Here is a 19,222-nt window from a genome sequence, read left to right as displayed (position 1 = left end):
ACTTTCGTGCACCCCCGTCGCAGTGCCAAAAATGCCTTGTGACAGACAGCAAGGTACACTGCGACATCCTCCTGTAAACTACCGCAGCCATGAATCTGATGCAGGGAAACTGAGAGCTACGGGCTGAAAGCTATACATACACTGCACCAATTTACACTGGGATTAGGTTTTTTTACAAACAAAAACTTTGATCATCAGAATAATTCAAAAGATATAGGGCCAGTTCATCCCTCGGAGAGATCCATTGTAAAATACACAGAAGAACTCATTTCTCCCCCAGAAATAGGCTCAGTAGAATGCAAAGCCATGAAACATGTTCTGATTTGAGTAAAAGAGGACTCTGTGTCCTAAGAGGAAACTTTAAAAAGAAGAAGTTCACACCCCTCTGAGGAGTTTGTTGGACGTTATATTAGTAGAAGTCAATGTGAACAAGAGATACTGACCAATAGACCACTTTTCCATCCAACACGAATACGATACATGTGGCTACAACAATCTACAAATATGCAAAATAAACAAATCTGACAAACAGTAGAAGAAAGACTTCTTATTACCGGGGTAAGGAGGGAACTGGTGCAGCTGTATTCTCATTATTACCCCATTACCACAATCATTTGTTACGCGTTGTCTATAAAAATGAGGAGATGGAACAGCCCTCTCTAACCAAACTTGTGAAGATGAAGTAATGAATCACACTTAAGGGAGAGAGTGCTGCAGGTTTACGCAGGAAGATGTGAAGGGCAGAGGAACGTTCTGTAGCAGAGATAGAAAGAAAGAGAGCACTGTGCCAGAATTAGATTTCAGTCGAGCCTCAGAGCACTGGAACTTTACTGAAGGACAAGATCATTAAGACAGAGAGGAATGGAGGAAAAGGTAAAATAAAGACGGACATCGCCATGAGTCGAAGCAAAGTTCTCCCCGTAGATGGGATATTAAAAGGCTTCTAGCTCATCCCTGGACGGGCGCCCAGGACGGCGTGTGCCAGCCAAGATAAGTTGTCTGGATATGGTCCATAAATGCTCAATCTATTACGCTAATTTATCTCCCCGTAACACTTAATCAACTTGTACAATACATATGGAATGGGTTTAATAAATCCCAGCAGAAGAGGTCAATCAATTCATTGGAATTCTAATGTTGTCTGTTTAACGTGTATAAAGTACTGCAGTATAAATAAATACATTATTAATGAATCATTTATTAACAGCTTAAGAGAGATGAGACGAAAACATTTGAAATAAAAGTATACAATTGTTTTCTTGTTATGTTGATGCTGTTTACTGTTGCACACTCTGAGCAAATGAAGCATCTTTTTTTTTATGAATGGGAATAAAAGATTGTACCATGTTGCTGTGTTGGGGAGCCACGGTGACCACGTTAAACTGTGCTGTGCTCCGGTTCCCTCAGCAGACTGAGGAGCTTCTCCATCTTGGCTACTTCCATATCTGGACCCTTAGGCTGCTCCTGACCCTTCTTGCCCTACGCACACACACACACACACACACACACACACACACACACACACACACACACACACACACACACACACTAGTTAAATCAGACATTTTAGTATGCTTATCAAGCAATCTCAAACCCAGCAGGCAGGCAGTTAAACAGAGAACAGAGAACACAACACAATCAGACAGAAATTGAAATGGATGAAGGTCAATAGCAGCAGAGTGATTATATTATTCCATTATACGATAATTTCTTTCCACCACATTGTGAAATGTTCTTTTAAGACACGGAGCTACTGCCTAAAGGGCACCATTACAAAGGGCACATTCAAAGAGATCTTCCAGTTTATGGTGTGTTGTTATTATTGGCACATTAAATACTCCTGTGTGTAGAAAAGCACAGCCACTTAAGATCTATTTAATGTGGCTAAACATTTGTCCTTTTCTGCTGCGGGAGGTCATTCTACCGCTGTTAAAGGATATTTAACAGTCCTGTCGTTATCAAGGCTCATTTACTTTTGTTACAGGCAAATTCAAACTGAATTGGACTTTAATTAAATTAAATTTGATTAAAGAAACAAACTTTCAGTTCAACATAGCTTCACTTGATCTTAATCAAGTAAATAACACGCCGTTCGGAAGAGGCAACATGCAACAGTTCACAAAACATCACAATTTACGGTACAAATATGATGGATTTTTACTTCTTTCATGAATGAGAGATAATTCGTATTAACATGTCTTGTGTGTCTGGATAGAGATTTATTATTACTAATAATAAATACCATGATTAGATATGATTGTTTATACAAACACACTCCGGAGATTCTTAGGATGAAGAAATGTAGAGTGAGTCTAAATCAATCCAAAACGGCATGAAAATGAACTAGCACTGGAAAGAAAAGTGAACTATCGTTGATGTAAACAGTGAATATATTTGACTCTCCTGCTCTCACCAAGACATCCAACAAACGTTTTGTCTCAAGAATTAAAAAGGAAGCATTTCACACTTTATTATACAGCTCGCTGGAGGAATACATCAAGGCGCTTCCTGTGTCCTAAAACCTTTTTCACAGCAGACATGTGACTTTGTTAGAGCAGGAAAAGCACAGGTTTAATTAATAACATTAATGAAGGCTAGTTACAATCAAGGGTCCCAGTAAGTCATGCTTGTGTTGTAAGCCAGCATGCACGACAGCAGTAACATGTAACTACAACTTGGTGTTTTCAATGTTTTGGGCCTTTTTGCCTTTATTCGATACAGTATATAGGATAGATATACTGGAGAGAGAGGGAGAAACATGCAGTAAAGGGCCACGGGTCAGTAAAACTAGGAAAACTACCTGATTGGCCCTGGAACTACACTTTCTAAATCGAAGGCAGCAAATCAGCTATTTGTCTGCGCAGCACAATTATATACTTTTCAAGGCGAATATTCGCAAGTTTCAAAATACTCTGAAAAATACTGCAGTGGCCGTATTCACGTGAGTAGCGCAGCCTGAACACACACCTATAGTGGTATTAGTTACACCTGTGCTTTTCTTACTATGACATCCCATAATGTCTGCTTTGAAATGATCCGTCCATTCTAATCATTTTATGTTCACACTGGAAAAATTACAATAGGAGGGATAAAAATAGTAGTAGTAACAGTATGCATACTAAAATATATTACATTTTTGAGTGTAGTGTTAATGGACGCTATCATTCATTAATGAATTAAACAACGGAAATACACAGCGCAAAGAACTGGCTGGTTACAAAATACACTTTTAGCCTTAATTTGATGTCTGTCTGTGCATCTTTAACCATTAAAGTAAATTAAACGAGTGTATACTAAGTACCAAAATAGTACACTTTAAACATTAGTACATTATGTATTTGTTTTTATTGCATAAGCATGGAAGTGCGACATAGTGTAACTGACCCCTCAACAATGAAGGGTGACTTGCTAACTCCCATTGGAAGCTTGGAAAATGCATATTTATATTTGGGTGTAGCTGTTTTGAAGCTTGAAATAGATACAGCGAGGGGGCTGATCCAGACAGACAGCTGTGTTCCCTAAACGAATGAGCATCAAACCTAGATGCAACATAATATCTCTGACATGATGAATGGCTCAATAAAGCTTCCTACGCAGCTGAGTGAACGGCTGACCGAGCACAAACCAGCCCTTCAAATTAATAAAACTTCAAAAGTAATCAAAATCATAAAAATGTATCATCTCTGAAGATGTCAAAGAGTGTTCTGATTTATTTCCTAAATTCCTCGCTGGTTTGCTGACGGCAGCAGTAAAATCCAAGACTTGTTCTGTCTGTATAACAGCAACACAAACCGATAGGAAGCTCCTCCTGTCTCGTAAGGTACAGCATGTAGTGTCTGCTCATTTTCTAGCACTCAACATGAATACAAATGTTATGATAGATGTTATATTCTGGGAGACAATAGAGATTAATAGGACAATCACAAAATATTGCATAATGCTGCTTTTAAACTGCAACAGCCTCTTGTGATTTGAGGGCAACAAAGAATGATGCCACTGAAAAGAGAACAGATGAGATGAACACATTCATGCTGCACACTGTTGAACAGTGTGTTGTGTAGAACATAGACAGAGCATTTGATGAGGTCATCTAAAGAGGACGAACATTTCATTTAGAGTGTGTCCAAAGTTCATTATTATGTGCTGATATGATGTGAATTGTGAAACATTTTCTGACCAGATTCAACTAAAAGCAAAGACTGCACAGACACAGACTTTATCTAGTACAGTCGACTCTTGTTCCTCAACACGTTAGACTTTTAGAGTACGCCACTGGCGAGTAACATAGGACATGGGCACTTGGGCCCACACAGACCCTCTGCGATAACACCAGATACTCACAGGCCTATACAATTCAGGACAAGAGAGGGCTAGTGGACGGATTCAGTGAGAGTAAGTGAGACAAGAAGTTGGACTGCCTTGTCAGCCTTCAAATGGAATGCCCTTCAAATGGGAGAGCACCACACACCTGCATTGTTACTGTCTGGATTGCCAGGCCATTGTGCCAATGTTTGGGGTATATTAATGGGCCACCATGCCCATTATGCTAGTTTTAGTGGGCTGCTGTGCCAATTTTATAAGACTTATTACTGATAATATTTGCTGTGGAGGTTTGTGCCTGATGCTTATTTGCCACACTGCGTTCCAAAATGCTCTGAGCGCTATCAGTGGTGCTGAACTGTACAATTATTTCCCAATTGTACGCTTTAGGGCTACAGACTGAGGTCGCTAATGAGGTACCACTGGATGTGTGTGCATGTGTTGTTGTGCTGTACCCATACAAACTGTGTTCATGTGAGCGGTTGAATGAAAACCATTTATGTTAGTTGCACCCAATGCAATGTATAACGCACACGAAATGCGTTGTAAAAATAAATGCGTGTTACCCTAGTCATTAGAATGTCCTCTACTTTACATGCACCATAGTCATATGGTGCATGTAAAGTAGAGGACATTCTAATGACTAGGGTAACACGCATTCCAACACAAAGAGAAGCTGGAGAGGCTGCAGAGCTGACTCTAAATGGGCCCTGATTAAAGTGTTGTGACTCAGTGTGCCATTTGGTTTCCTCCTGTGTTAAGCAGGACCTCTGTGATTACTCTGCAGCTCATTAACCATTGTCATGAGTGGCAACAGAGCCTTCAGTGACTCATCAATTGTGAATGGATTGAAGTGGAATTTTGTTTGACTGTATAGCTGTATTGACTTGGTTTGAATACAATATTTATTTGAGCTTTCTTTTCTTTTGACAGTGTGAGTGAAAGGTAATATGAGGAGACAGACAGAGGGAAAGATCCATGCCCTTACCATAGTCACCCTGACATCCAGTCATGTTTTTGTGATCGGCCTTCTAAACCACTGTGTAATCACCAGTAATTATGTTGATTTTCAGTAAAATGTCCAATACACAACATTTTATGTTCTGCCTCTCTTTCCAGTGATCTTTTCTAACAAGCTTATTCAATAAAAAAAAAACACTCGACTTCTCTGTGGCTAATTGTTAACTGGCCTAATTGAGCAAGGGACAGAGAAGTACGGGAGATGAGCTGATAATGAGCTGCTGAGGATGGCGGGGGGAGGCGGGGTGAATGATGGCCTTCATTTATTCCAAGTGGCAGTCATCGACAATGCAAATGGTCAGACATGCATTCAGATCATTAACTGATACGATGGTATATAAGGTGAAAAAAACAATAGGCCACTCAAGAGCAATGGTAACAATGCAGAGCACACTTCTACTCAAAGTGGCAGAAGATTTGGGACCAAATTTGGTCATTTGTTAGACAAGCTCCATTTGTATGTGCCAATAGAGCCTCATTATAAAGACGAAGTAGAAAGAGGAGAAACATGGAATGGTAAAGCAGCTGCATACGACAGGTTTATTTTCTTACCACTTATAGGTAGGCTTAAAATGGGCACAGCTTTAGAGTCAAGTAGCTCAAACAATTGTTCTGTGAATGAAAGTCCCTCTCTGGCAACTTGGTAAGATTCTTACCTTGGGTTTCTTGCGGAGGTTAGGGGAGAGTTTGAGGCTGCTGACATAGCCTCGGTCATCGCCCACTATGATGATGGGATATATGGGATTAAACTCGATGTGAGTCAGCTTGGTCTTTTTGGCCACCACTAGCTGCTGGCAGATGGCCTCATATTTGTTGATGCTGAGGTCAAAGACATGGACCTGCAAAAGATGAGTAATCGAAAGAATGAATGTGTTGTTTATGAATTTTTTACCCTTACCCTCTGAAATGTAATGTAATGTAATGTTAGGAGTTTAGGAGCATTACCACTAACACTGATTGAAGGTTTGAATAAAAATCAGATAAAAACTGACCCATCAAACGGATCACCATATTTAGGCTGGAGGATGTACGTCTGAAGACTTTGCCTCCAAGATGAGTAAATGAAGGTTAAATCTGTTGAGACAGGCTGCCTTTTCATATCTTGTGTTTGTGTTGTCTTTTATGAGAGAAGGAGACTGGTGGAGCACAAGCCTCTGCAGGGATGCAGCCTGACCATCTGGTGCAAGGAAGGGTGTTCCCAGTAATTCGATGTGCACTTCTGTCCCTATGTGTGTATATGTGTGTTTGTCTGTGCTGACAGCCACAACACAAAATCATAGTCATTTTTATCCAGAAGAAACCAGATCACATATATTCTTCTTTCAGCCTATAAGTGCATTTAGACAATCTGTCAGCAACAAATGAGCCCACTGCAAAGCACAGCCCACTCCTTTTACCAGAAAGATGACTGTGCCCGGGCCGCGAGGGTTCACACCGTGTAAGTGTACCAGCACCACACAAACCATCGCAGTCATCACTTGCAACCAATCATCATATTCTACCAGGGTACGACTTTCTGTAACTTCCACCACTACAGCCATTATCTGCAGTGTTATTCACTTTTGATATATTAGCACTAATGCAACATTAGTACACACTGACCACATTTTTAATTCACACAACATTCAAACAACTTGGAGCAGGCATGCATTTTACTGTGCTGAAATGATTGCTTATAATTTATAGGGCTGCACAATATTCCGTTTTTATTTTTTTTTTTATCGTCATTGTGATGTCAAAGACTGCACTATTAACTATCAATATTGCACTCAGGGAACTTTTGAGTTAGTTGAAAGAGGGTAAGAGTAGAAAACGGCACTTTCTAGGCTCTTTTTTATTCTTTGGTCCCTTTTGTATTCAGATCAACGAAAGACTGTTGGAAATGATTTCCCTTTCTTTTTTTTATTCAACAAGCAATTTGTATTTTAGCAGAGCACTGAAAGCATCATAAGGACAGAACTGGGTACACTTTAATATCTGTTTATTATTATTATTTTATATTATTGTTGTGATATTCAACAACGTTATCGCATATTCCCACATATTGTGCAGCCGTAATGATTTATCAAACTTTTATATTAAATTTGAATTGATTTGAATTAAATTAGTTGAATAACTTTGGCAGTTTTTTATTACTTTAGGTTGATGTTGTTAAAGTATCAGATCTAATCTAGCATGAGCTGATACAGGCATGCTAACTGAAATATGAGGCAGAACACGTGCAGAGGGTTAAGAGGAGCTGCACAGAGAGAAAATAAGGATTTGGAGACTACTCACTGGAGAATAAGCCTGAACCTTTCATTATTTCATCCCGAGGACAGAGAGAACCACGAGATATTTGTTTGCACTGCACAACTCGGTGTCCTTCTTACACCTCAGCTTGCCAGGGAAGTCATTATCCTTATGAACACATGTACACACACACACACGCACACACAGACACACACAGACACACACAGACACACACAGACGTACGTCATTGTGTCCCTGACATTTTACAATGTGGCAGCAGCAGGTCAGGTTTTCATCAACAGAAAAAAACACGCAAGGAGCGCACAGTTAATGCTCATGAGTCACTCAAGCGCTACCAGACACCCGTCGGAGAAAATGACAAATGTGCTGCAAAGAAACTATTTTTTGGCGAAGATTTTGCCGATTACCATGGAGCACTGTGACCGCATCAGTGAATGTGGGAATACTGACAATAAGCCGCCATTCTTCAAAATGTGGCAGCGACCACATGTCGAATTTAGCCTTAGCTTGGACTGTATTTACAACAGTTATTTAGTGGGTCTAGTTATTTCTGCACACCCCTGTCAGTTTACAGATGACATGTACACTATCTCAAAATGGAGCATTACAGTAAATTCTTATATACCTATATATAATATCTAGCTCACGTCAACAAAAGTCTGAGCTATTCTTGCCCATGCACATCCTTAAAATCCGACTGAAATGAAATGATAGTTCAGTTTTGAGTTTGTCACGCTGAGAAAAAAATGTACCAGGCACGCTGACCTTAATCGACTCCAATTTAATATTCTTGTCCTTCCTGCTGCTTAGATAGAGTGGATATTGTGCTTGTAAAATGTATGCCGACTGATGAGCTTTTAATGAGTTTTTTTAATAGCTGCTGAAAATTGCTTTTGATCCAGTTTCAGAGAATAAGTTGCAATACAGGACTGAGATTTAATATGCTTTCTAGCAAACTGCTGCTTTTATTCTGGGTTTAAAAATCAGCTGTATGCACTGCCAGTTATTTGCAACTTGTATACTATAAAAGGGACATTTGATTCATCGTTGTGAATTTGCTCACAGATCTGACATTTCCTCTCTTTCATCATCTTACTAAGACTGGTGTTTGGTTGTAAAATGATTTGCATAATCCAGGGTATACTACAGTATGTATTGTGCGAGACTGTGGCAAATTGTGGCACTGGAGAAGACGGGAGACACATACACACGCTATCACATAAGGTCTCTCTCAAATTGCTCAGCTCTCATTTCCTCTTTGTCACTTTTACTCGACTTCCCTTGGCACACTGGACAGGAAATGTGTCAGACACAACACTCTGGACTTTTATAGCATGGTGCAGACTGGTGCGAAGACAAACAGATGGGCACAGCTTGCAGCCATAGTAAGAAATTATGAGCGGATAAGCAACACGGCATCCACTGAAATTGCTCTTGGCTGGAATCAATAACCACTGGCAGGGCAGGAAGTCACCTTTGTCACAAGAAACAAACTCAATTACCTGAAGCGTAGACTTATGAATATGGTAAGGGTTTCGTCAGCTGGGTCTATAGCTATATTACAAGGACAATAATGAAGTGGGTGGCAGGTGGTGCAGCTGTTCCGTCAGGTAAGTTTCAAGCTCATGTTATCTTAGGTGCACAGCAGATGTGCGGTGGTGATCATCATAGTCTTCAGACAAAGCATCCTATAGGTCTGACTCTGGTTGTACAGTAAGCCTATAACATGAAAATATCCCTAATATTTAATTAATTCATTAATTCTGCATCACATGTAGACAGTGCACAATCTGCTTTCTTCAAATATAAATATAAAACAGTTGAATATACAATTAATAAAGTGAGATTAAATAAAAGAATCATGCTTGAACAAGAGTATTATGAAGGCCAAAATAGGCCAAAAAGTTATGAAATGCTAAACTTCTAAGTTGCATCTGTGGGCTACAAAATGTAAGTTTAATGTAATATGTAATGTAATGTAATATCTCCCCTGAACGCTGCACTGACTTTCTGCAATTTTTCAGCTCCAAAGTAAGCAACATCCACCTACAGCTGGCCTCATCAGGCGCCCCCTCGACGGACCCACTCTGGATGGCCACCACGGTCCAACCACCCACCAGCACCCTCTCCAACTTCACTCCAGCATCAGAAGCCACCATCTCCAAGCTCATCTGTAAAGCCAAATGCACCACCTGCCAGCTTGATCCCCTCCCCACTACCCTCATCAAAGCTTGTCTGCCGTCCATTTCCCCCATGATCACTAATATAATTAACTCCTCCCTCATTTCTGGAACTGTACCCCCCACCCTCAAAATGGCTGCAATCACACCCACCCTCAAAAAACCCAATGCTGACCCAGCTGACCTTAATCACTACAGGCCCATCTCCAACCTTCCCTTCATTTCAAAAACCCTTGAGAGGATGGTTGCCCACCTCGACTCAAACAACCTCCATGAACCCTTCCAATCTGGTTTCCGCCCAATGCACAGTACCGAAACAGCTCTGGTTAAAATCACCAACGACCTCCTCCGTGCAGCTGACTCTGGACTGCTCACCATCGCCATCCTTCTCGACCTCACCGCTGCCTTCGACACAATCTCCCACCCACTACTCCTGGCACGCTTGGCTGACATTGGGATCACTGGTGTTGCACTCTCCTGGTTCTCCTCCTACCTTACCAACCGACAACAGTTTGTCCAGCTGGGGAACCACAGGTCAGGGTGTTCTCCTGTTTCACTGGGTGTCCCCCAGGGGTCAGTATTGGGTCCACTCCTATTCATCATTTACCTCCTCCCCTTGGGCACAATCCTCCGTCACCATGGCATCCACTTTCACTGCTATGCTGACGACACGCAAGTCTATATCTCAACCAAACCCACCTCCGCCCTCCCCCCCACCTCCCTCACCACCTGCCTCCAGGACATCAGGAGCTGGATGAGCAGGAACTTCCTGAAGCTAAACGGTAGCAAAACTGAGGCCCTGCTCATCGGCTCCAAAAACACCCTCTCCAAAATTCTAACCATCCCACCCCCAAACATCATGATCGACGGCTTCCCTGTATCCTTCACCAGCCATGTCAAAAGCCTTGGTGTCATCCTGGACAGCACCCTTTCGTTTGCACCCCACATAAAAAACATCACCCGGACTGCCTTCTTCCATATCCGCAACATTTCCAGACTCCGCCCATCCCTGTCACAATCCAGCACTGAAATCCTGGTTAATGCATTTGTCACATCCCGGATTGACTACTGTAATCCTATCCTCTCTGGCCTACCTACAAAACTACTCAACAGACTCCAAATCATTCAAAACTCGGCTGCCCGGATCATTACCTGCACCAAATCGTCTGACCACATCACCCCCATCCTCATCCAAGCTCTCAACAACCTCGCCCCCACCTATCTCTCAAACCTCCTCCAGGAATACACCCCCTCCCGCTCCCTGCGCTCATCCTCAGCCGGACTCCTGACTGTCCCCACCTCCCGCCTCAGCACCATGGGAGCCAGGGCTTTTAGCTGCACTGCGCCCAGGCTCTGGAATTCTCTGCCTCCACACATCAAACAGTCTGACTCCATTACGACTTTCAAATCACACCTCAAAACCCACCTGTTTAAACTGGCCTACTCACTCTGAAACACAACCACAACACTTGTTATCACAGATCCTCCTCTCACTCCACACTCTGTCTTGCCTGTTTTATCTATGTCGGTTTGATTAATTTGTTTTCCGTCTGAAAGGCGCCTCTAAATAAAATGTATTATTATTATTATAATTATTAAGTTTAGATGTACACTTACTGTTCCATCTGTTGTGACAGCAGCGAAAACAGTGGAGGAGTATGGAGACCAGGAAACATCACCAACAGCTGCATTCAGATCAAAGGTGAACAGTGGAGTGCTGAAAACACACACACACACACACACACACACACACACACACACACACACACACACACGGTCAGATAGGAAATCTGTAACTTTTCATTATATTGTATGACATTCTATGTGCCTCTGAAATCCAATGTCACCCAGGGAAAACAAAAACAGCTACTCATCGTCTTAAGATGCAGTCAGAGAAAGATCATCAGACTTTTAGCTCAATCTATCTGATTCTGCATTATAGATAAACCGTAGGTAAAACCGTACACTTTATTTCTTTGGTCAAGGCAATGGTACATCTGTGATTTCTTGCAGTTTCCAGTGGTGGAAACCTCTCTTTACTAAGGTGTGTGTGCGTGTGTGTGTGTGTGAGAGTGAGTGTGAGAGACAGAATAAGCAATGTTACATTTCAATAGGCTGCAACTTTGGTAACACAGAAGGTCAGACTTACATGTGTACATGAAAGCAATTTGCACAAGCAGTCTGTAGGTAATTGGTGTTTGATTTACTAAGGCAGAAACTAATTATACATTCAACATCTGAATGGCCTTCCAGACACATTCTGCAAGTGAAGCAGTTCTTAAAAGGCCCTATTCAGGGGTAAAATAGGTTTACCATCAGCAAATTAAATCAATATGTAGCAATATTGAATCAAGAATGCATTCAAAATAGTGCTTCAGCAGCTCTGTGAATATTTACAGCCACACATGTACAGCCTCTTTGTTTGGAATAGATGTGTTGTGTTCATCTACTGTATTAATTTATTCTTTCATTAAAGCTCCACTATGTACTTTTTTGAAGTGCATTCAAAACTCCACACAATATATTTTTTTACAGAATACTGATTATTTACACACCCACCCTTCCTTAAATACAGTATACGCACAAATATTCATACATTTATAAAATAGGGGGAGTATTTTCTGTTCAAAACTGACTTGTACAAACCTTAGTAAACAAACCAGAATGCACAATCAACCACACTTGAAACTCTTCCCATTATTTGCCTCGGGCAGCCTCCATTATTGATTTTTGAGCAAAATGTGGCTCAGATGACAGACAAACTGTGCTTTCATGCGGCTCTGCCTGTTTGATAAATAACATGCACTCTGGTAGGTGTAGAATGTCTGAAATTAGGTGCAAAAGGCTGATAAATCTGTCCCAGACTCTTCAAGAGAGGGCTTTTTATAACAGAATGACACGGCACAAACTGTAAATCCAAGTCATAAATTATGCCCAAGTGTATCTCTAGGCTGAGGTGAAATTATCAAGCTAACTTTTTGTGTGATGCAAGTCTCTTCAATTACTACTTTGGCTCATTGAGGACTGGCTAATGCTATGTGACACTATGTTTACAGGATATATCAGCCTCAGCAGGTTTTAGCATAAAGTTTTCACGATACTTCTGAACAGTGTGGCAAAGTTTGCGAAAAGTTGTTTGATCGAGTCAGACCCTCTGCCGGAAAGAAAATGTGTTGTATCTATGGGCTGTTATGGATCATTCTTGAAAACCCTTTCTCTCATAATTGGAGGATGATTACTATCATTAATCAGTTAAGTTGCCTGTGCTGACAAGAAGTGGGAGGCACTGTGGGCTAGTCAATATGCTGGGTCCATGAGTATAAGAAGGTAATAAAGACTAATATAGTGTAATATTATAAAAGGATTACAGGAATGATGATTATCTTGTCTCTGACTGTACATAGACATCTGAACACCGAACATTAGCATTGTTGCTAACCATGAAAATATAAATACAGTGTAAAGTTCCAGTGGCTATATTATAACTAACCATAGCATTTCTTTCCCATGAGAGATACACTACAACTGTATCTTCTTCCAGCCAGTTACATTTACTTTAATTATGCTGAAATTAAAAATATAAATGATACTTTAATAAGAAGTACACAATCTGAAATAACAATAAAAGCTGCAGTTACTGGGAAATCCTGAAATTAACATCAGCCAATGTTCCTCTCTGTATTTCTTCTCCTTTCTCTCCCAATGTGACACCAACAATTCCTCATGCACTGTAGTTCTTGTCACCGCTTAACTCTCACTGTCGGCGTCCAACACATAATTCACAAGATCCTTCTTTGCACCCAACATTGAAGAGTTCCACAGAGAGACTGTAACACTGAATGCACCCCAGTCATGAGTGCAGCAACGCTTCCCACCAGCCAGCACCCTGTTGTGTCTGATGGGATGCCCAGTTAAGGCAGTAGTGTGCAGTGAGCTAGTGCTATTACTCAATAATAATAACACTATGCTTTCTGGATGCCACAACATTTTTCCAACCATAACTTGTTTATCATAGACATGGTGTTTGTACTTTCTCATATATGAAATTTAAATAATGTAGAACTGGAAAACTGCACAGGAATAGAAATGGCATTTGATGATAAATAATACTGTAGAAGGTTCTACTAAAAACTATATAACATATAGACAAAATTGAATAAATGTTGTGGTACACTATACAGTGTGTAGAGTGATGTCGTATCCACAGTAGCTGCCAGTATTCACTCTCTCTCCATCAGTTGTCTTACTTGATGGTATGGTCCCAGATCTTGACGGTCCAGTCTGAACTGCAGGAGATGAAAACCTTTGGGTGGAAATGGTTCCACTTTATAGCATCGACTGCCATACTGTGGGCATCATAGGTCTCCAGGAACTGGCTTGAGTAAGTCTTGGAGCACTGGGGAATAAAAGCAAAGTCTGGATTTGGACCAAAGATGATGGTATAAACTCTAGATTTAACCCAGTGACTGATCCCATTCACTGTCTGCTGGTGACACCTGCTACTGTAACCACTGTATTTGAAAATAGAAACGTCTAAGAACTGTCAAGAAAAACATATTGTGTCTTGGAATTGGAACTATGTGCTTTTACCATGCTATAAATTAAAGGGTAATACAGGTATACAGCAATTCATTGCATATTTCTATATGTTCTACTTTTTCTCTCAAGTTGCTTCCTAAAGTACTATGTGATAACTCACATGTCCAGTATTAAATTCAATTAAAGTTTCTGTGGTGAAGAGTTTCTGTTTCTGCTCAGCTCAATGAAATCTTGATGTAATCCAAACTGTTATTGTTTTGGTGTTTATAGTTTAGTACGGTTAATAAAAATGTTGTGCTGAAATCAGAGAAAACCCAGGCCTACATCACTCTGACTTGACAAAGGTCCCTCCAGTGCCACAGAGGATATTATACAACTATTTTAACAAGCGCAGTAATAGTCTTTATGACTTGTAAACATATGAAATATTAACAATGATAATGACATGACTTGAGTTGAATTTGTGAACTAATCGTGTTTTCTAAGGAAGTCTTTGTAGAACTTAAATAAATTGTTTTTAAAGAACATTTGATGTATCTGTGCACTTTTCCACTGACAGCTGATAAAAAAGTCTTGCTGTGACATTGCATATTGGAGAGAGGCTAGAAGTCTCTATACTGACTATATACTGTATATATATATATATATATATATATATATATTGAGAGGGAGAGAGTAATGTAATCCTGTATGGTTCAATGTTGAATTGTCCACAGCTAGATTGCAGGGATACATTAACTGGACAATCCAGGATATACCAGCTCGACAGCTCGTGGGGACAGCTGTTGCACCTCCAAACACTGACAGTTTGATTGTTGACCTGCAGCGAGGTGAAAGATTCTTTATCTATCCCCTCCCGGGGTTTCTGTGCCACTAAACCTTGAGGTGACAGACAGAACATATTTCATCACACATATTGGCTGTGTGTCTGTCCATATGTCTGCAAGCAGGGTTAGATAAATTAGGTGATTTCACAGGAATGCAGCCAAGGTGTGTGTCTCTATACAGGCATCATGTATCTAAGGGATGGGGCGATACAGGGTTTTATCACAGAACGCGTTAAAAAACACTCACAATAAATTGATCGTGGTGAATTTTCATTATTGAGATTATCGTGGATATCCTCACATGAGTCTCAAAAAAGATCGCTATCATGGAAGAGGAGTGAAAAATAGAGCCTTTTTTAAATGTACTTATTGATCCCTTATTTATGCAGGGGGCTTATGATTTATGATGACCTTAATCAAGATTGGATTAATTGTTTGTTTTTCCACTAAAAACGATGTTCATAAAAAAGAAAGATGTATCTTATCTCTGATGCAATAAACATGTTTGCTTGTTAACAAAATGTAAGGTTAAGTGATTCCAGTATAATTCAAGGATAATTCTTGTCTGATATGGGAAGAAGGTGTTTTTTCAGACGTGTGAATAGACACTAATGAGTGTATTGCATTAAATATTGTTTATGCACCATAGTGCAGTGCATTAAACATGTGTATTTTATCTTTTGAAATGAAGTAAAATGTCATCCAATGCAATGGTACAGCTCTTTTATAAGTGTGTGATCTTGCATGTGTTACATTTCTAGCAGCCACCTTAACTCTCATTATCTCACTACCAAACATTATTCTCTTTATGATCATGTGAGAAAGACTTCCCTCAAGCACTAAATTTCATTTTATAAACATCAGCCAATTTCACTGATGTGTGCATTAGTCAGTGAGCTGTTTTAACAATTCTGTGTTATTAAATCAATAGAACCAGGGCACGGTAACTGCAAACGAATGAAGCTTTTATGAGTGCCTTTCTGCCTACAGTAACAAGAACATGAGGAAGAAAAGCATAGAGAAGGTGGGAGGCCATCCAAAAACTACCAGCTGTCTGATGTGGACAGAGGGAGACTCAATAAACGCTTAACGACAAGCCTGAGGCGCTCCCAACAGGACACATGGAAACACATAAGTGCACGTACACATACAGCAACACACACTAATAATGGAAACTTTCTAGTATGTGCACCCTCTTCAGTGCCAGCCTAGCACGACAGACAAAATGAGCTTCTGTTTTTCAGGGCAGATACTGCGAGACTGTGTGAAGCCCCAAGATGATCCTAATGTCATTTAGGAGTGGAATAGAAAGAAAACACATTTTAGGGATAAGGCTTTGGTGCACAACCGCAGCAGAATTCTTAAACGAATTTTCAAAAGTTGTCCCAACCAACTAACTTCACAAAACTTTTGTTTTTTGTTTATGTACAGTAGCTTGTGTACAAAACTGGCAAAAGAGTGTGACATTGGCAACGATGTTTCATATTTAAACAATGTTATTTTCTTTGGTAAGACATATCTTAGAAAGCTTTCTCATACCAGTGGGGTTGTTAACTAGTGGCTATTGGTAAGTATATAGATTAAGCTGCAGAGTATCTGCTCTTTGCTTGGTGAGAGTAGGATTTAAATGCAGCTTAAAGGTACAGTACATTAGGTCAGGGCTAGAGAATGGTGTCACCTGTCAGACGGCCCAGGACATTTATTACTGACCCTGTTTAACTAGTTGACTTCTTACTCTTAAATTGGTCCTCAGGACACCATGTTGCCAGATAGGGGAAATTAGAGCTGGTAATATGGAGGCAGTGGTTGAAAGATATGGGTCATAGTGGTCGCAGTCATGGGGTGATGCAATCGTGAGAGACAGTAAAAAAGGGCGTAACAATACCTAACGCAGGGCCTAACAAAGGGTCAAATCATCTTTTAAAATGAATACTGGGCGTCCCTAGCAATGTCTACTCAACTTTTAGCACATTTGACTTTGTATGGATAACTGGCAATATGTTAAATATTCCAGACTTGTTTTGTCTGCCTTGTTTTGTCTCGCTCCTTTGTCAGCGGCCATTGGTATGCACTCTGGGTGGCTCCCCTGCTGTGATGCATAATTGATACACTGACATCAAGTCTTGCAGTTTATTTGACACTGGCTCAGTTTTATAATCAACATTACTAAAGGACAACTAATTAGGACACCTGTGTTAAATATACTGAAAAATAAATGAATTTAGTGTATATTACCTGCTAAAATAGTGCTTTATCGATATTATTACGTAGTTTATGTAGCACATACTATAGAATTCACTCACAAGTTTCATGTCTCTACTGAATCTAATATCCATGGCAACTTGTGTGTTCAAAAATCAATCTAAAAATGGATATAATAATGCAAATGATTACACAGTATGAATAGTTCCTTGAGAGTACGTACATTAAGTGAATGATACACTAACTTATTAAGTAATTTTTTTTAAAACTATTTTGCAATTTTATAGGGTCATGTTTTTATTAGTTACACACATACTGTTTTAATTCATAGATTATTGTCCTGTAATGTATTGTGCATCGTATATTTGTCTATATTATCGTTACTGTTGCAATTGTGAAGCATCATGATGTGTTCGTATCACAAGTAATGCTGTGATTCCGTCATCCCCCTGGACATTTGACTGTCTCAATGAGTCACGTCAAAAACATGTTTAATGTAATTTTAGAAGTGGCCTATGTCACCCAGCCAAAACCAGCTTAGTGGAATCCTAGATACATACCTTGTGTATTTTTCCCTCCTCTGTGCCCACCAGGAAGAGATAGTCGATCTGTTTATGAAAGTCAAACGATGTTCCATAGGCTGTGGCCACGAGCCATCAAGCACTTAAGTTAGACACGCACTGCTACAGACATTGACCTGATGTACCAGACTGAGCATGGCAGTTAAAGAAATGGTATTGTAAATGTGTATATTGTTATAAACAGGCACAAAATGATATGAGGAGTAATGGAGACCTTACCGATGCCAGGCTGCTGTTCTGGCCCCTCAGAGACAGCACCATTTAGTGACAGCCTGATAATGTCTGTAAAGACCAGCTCATTCTGCAAGAATACAAACACACCGTGATGCAGCAATAGATATACCGTATGCACATGCAAATTATAGCTATAAACAATTACAATTACAAATGAAAACAAACATAAACAATTGAAAATGTGAACAAACACACAGACACACTAATCCAGAGTGCTCTTAAAAAAGCGTGCAATTAGCATCTCGAAAGTTTCATTAAATTTTGATGAGATAACATACAAAAAGAGAAATTGACACTTAATAATACCATATAAGAGTAAAAGTTATAGAGAAAATATATGTAAATAAATATAATGCCTCGGCTAACCTTGACGAGTGTCCAGGACACAACTCGACCATCAGATGACACAGAATAGAAATTGTGGTTATTGTCCATGTCATCGTTCTGCCAGCGCTACCTGAATAAAATAAATAAATAAAATAAAATCTACTGAAAACAGAAGAAATGGTTGGTTTTAGTGAAAAAGCTTATTCTCCAGCACATGAAACTCTTGGTTAGTATCATAACTCAGCATCGCCTCATGCTTCCCCTACAAACAAACTGGTTAGGGATAAATCTTGCCAAGTAAATGCCCAAATGGAGACAAAGTAATAGCGCAAGGGTGGAGTGACTACCCTGTCTCCTCCTCTCACCTGCCAGACGGGGTCTGTGTGCTTGCCAGTCTTAGCTGAACTCTTATACATAGGCTCAAATCCCTTCTCCTTCAATTTGTAGACAGCCACACAGCCGTCATAGAAGCCTACCGCCACCAGGTAGGAGTGCTGCTCATGGATGTCGAGGCACAGGACACCAGAATGGGTGGGATAGATGTACTCTGGGAAGGCAGAGTTCTTCAATGAGTAGTAGACAAGCATGCCACGCCCCTGCTTACTGAAGTCGTCTGTCCGGCAGAGTGGTAGAGAAGAAGATGAAAGATCAGGTCAAATATCAAATATGCAACAAGTATCAAACATCTGATTAAATTAGGTCAAATTAAAATAGTCTCAGAAATGTTAACATAACTGCT

The 19,222-nt window shown here is 40.2% G+C and overlaps 1 protein-coding gene across 4 annotated transcripts in view; it reads right to left on the bottom strand.

The window, feature by feature from the left end:
* dnai1.2 (dynein, axonemal, intermediate chain 1, paralog 2) overlaps positions 1-19,222 on the bottom strand; it is a 49,463-nt gene that overhangs the window by 26,443 nt on the left and 3,798 nt on the right. For 2 of the 4 annotated variants that reach the window (XM_029432627.1, XM_029432628.1), the window contains exons 13-20: positions 18,847-19,096; positions 18,523-18,610; positions 18,142-18,223; positions 17,902-17,981; positions 14,021-14,169; positions 11,391-11,490; positions 5,997-6,179; positions 1,344-1,479 (exon numbers count right to left, since the gene is read on the bottom strand). In XM_029432627.1, the coding sequence (XP_029288487.1) occupies positions 1,378-1,479; positions 5,997-6,179; positions 11,391-11,490; positions 14,021-14,169; positions 17,902-17,981; positions 18,142-18,223; positions 18,523-18,610; positions 18,847-19,096 (1,034 nt within the window). In that variant the 3' untranslated portion in view covers positions 1,344-1,377. Of the gene's footprint in view, positions 1-1,072; positions 1,480-5,996; positions 6,180-11,390; positions 11,491-14,020; positions 14,170-17,901; positions 17,982-18,141; positions 18,224-18,522; positions 18,611-18,846; positions 19,097-19,222 lie in introns of those variants that run through there. The other 2 variants (XM_029432626.1, XM_029432625.1) reach the window with 1 other exon arrangement.

Source organism: Cottoperca gobio, chromosome 5 (genome assembly GCF_900634415.1).
Source record: "Cottoperca gobio chromosome 5, fCotGob3.1, whole genome shotgun sequence".
In the NCBI taxonomy this organism is placed as follows: Eukaryota; Metazoa; Chordata; class Actinopteri; order Perciformes; family Bovichtidae; genus Cottoperca; species Cottoperca gobio.
Note: the sequence above shows the minus strand (reverse complement) of the source record. Positions and strands in the feature narration are given on the sequence as shown.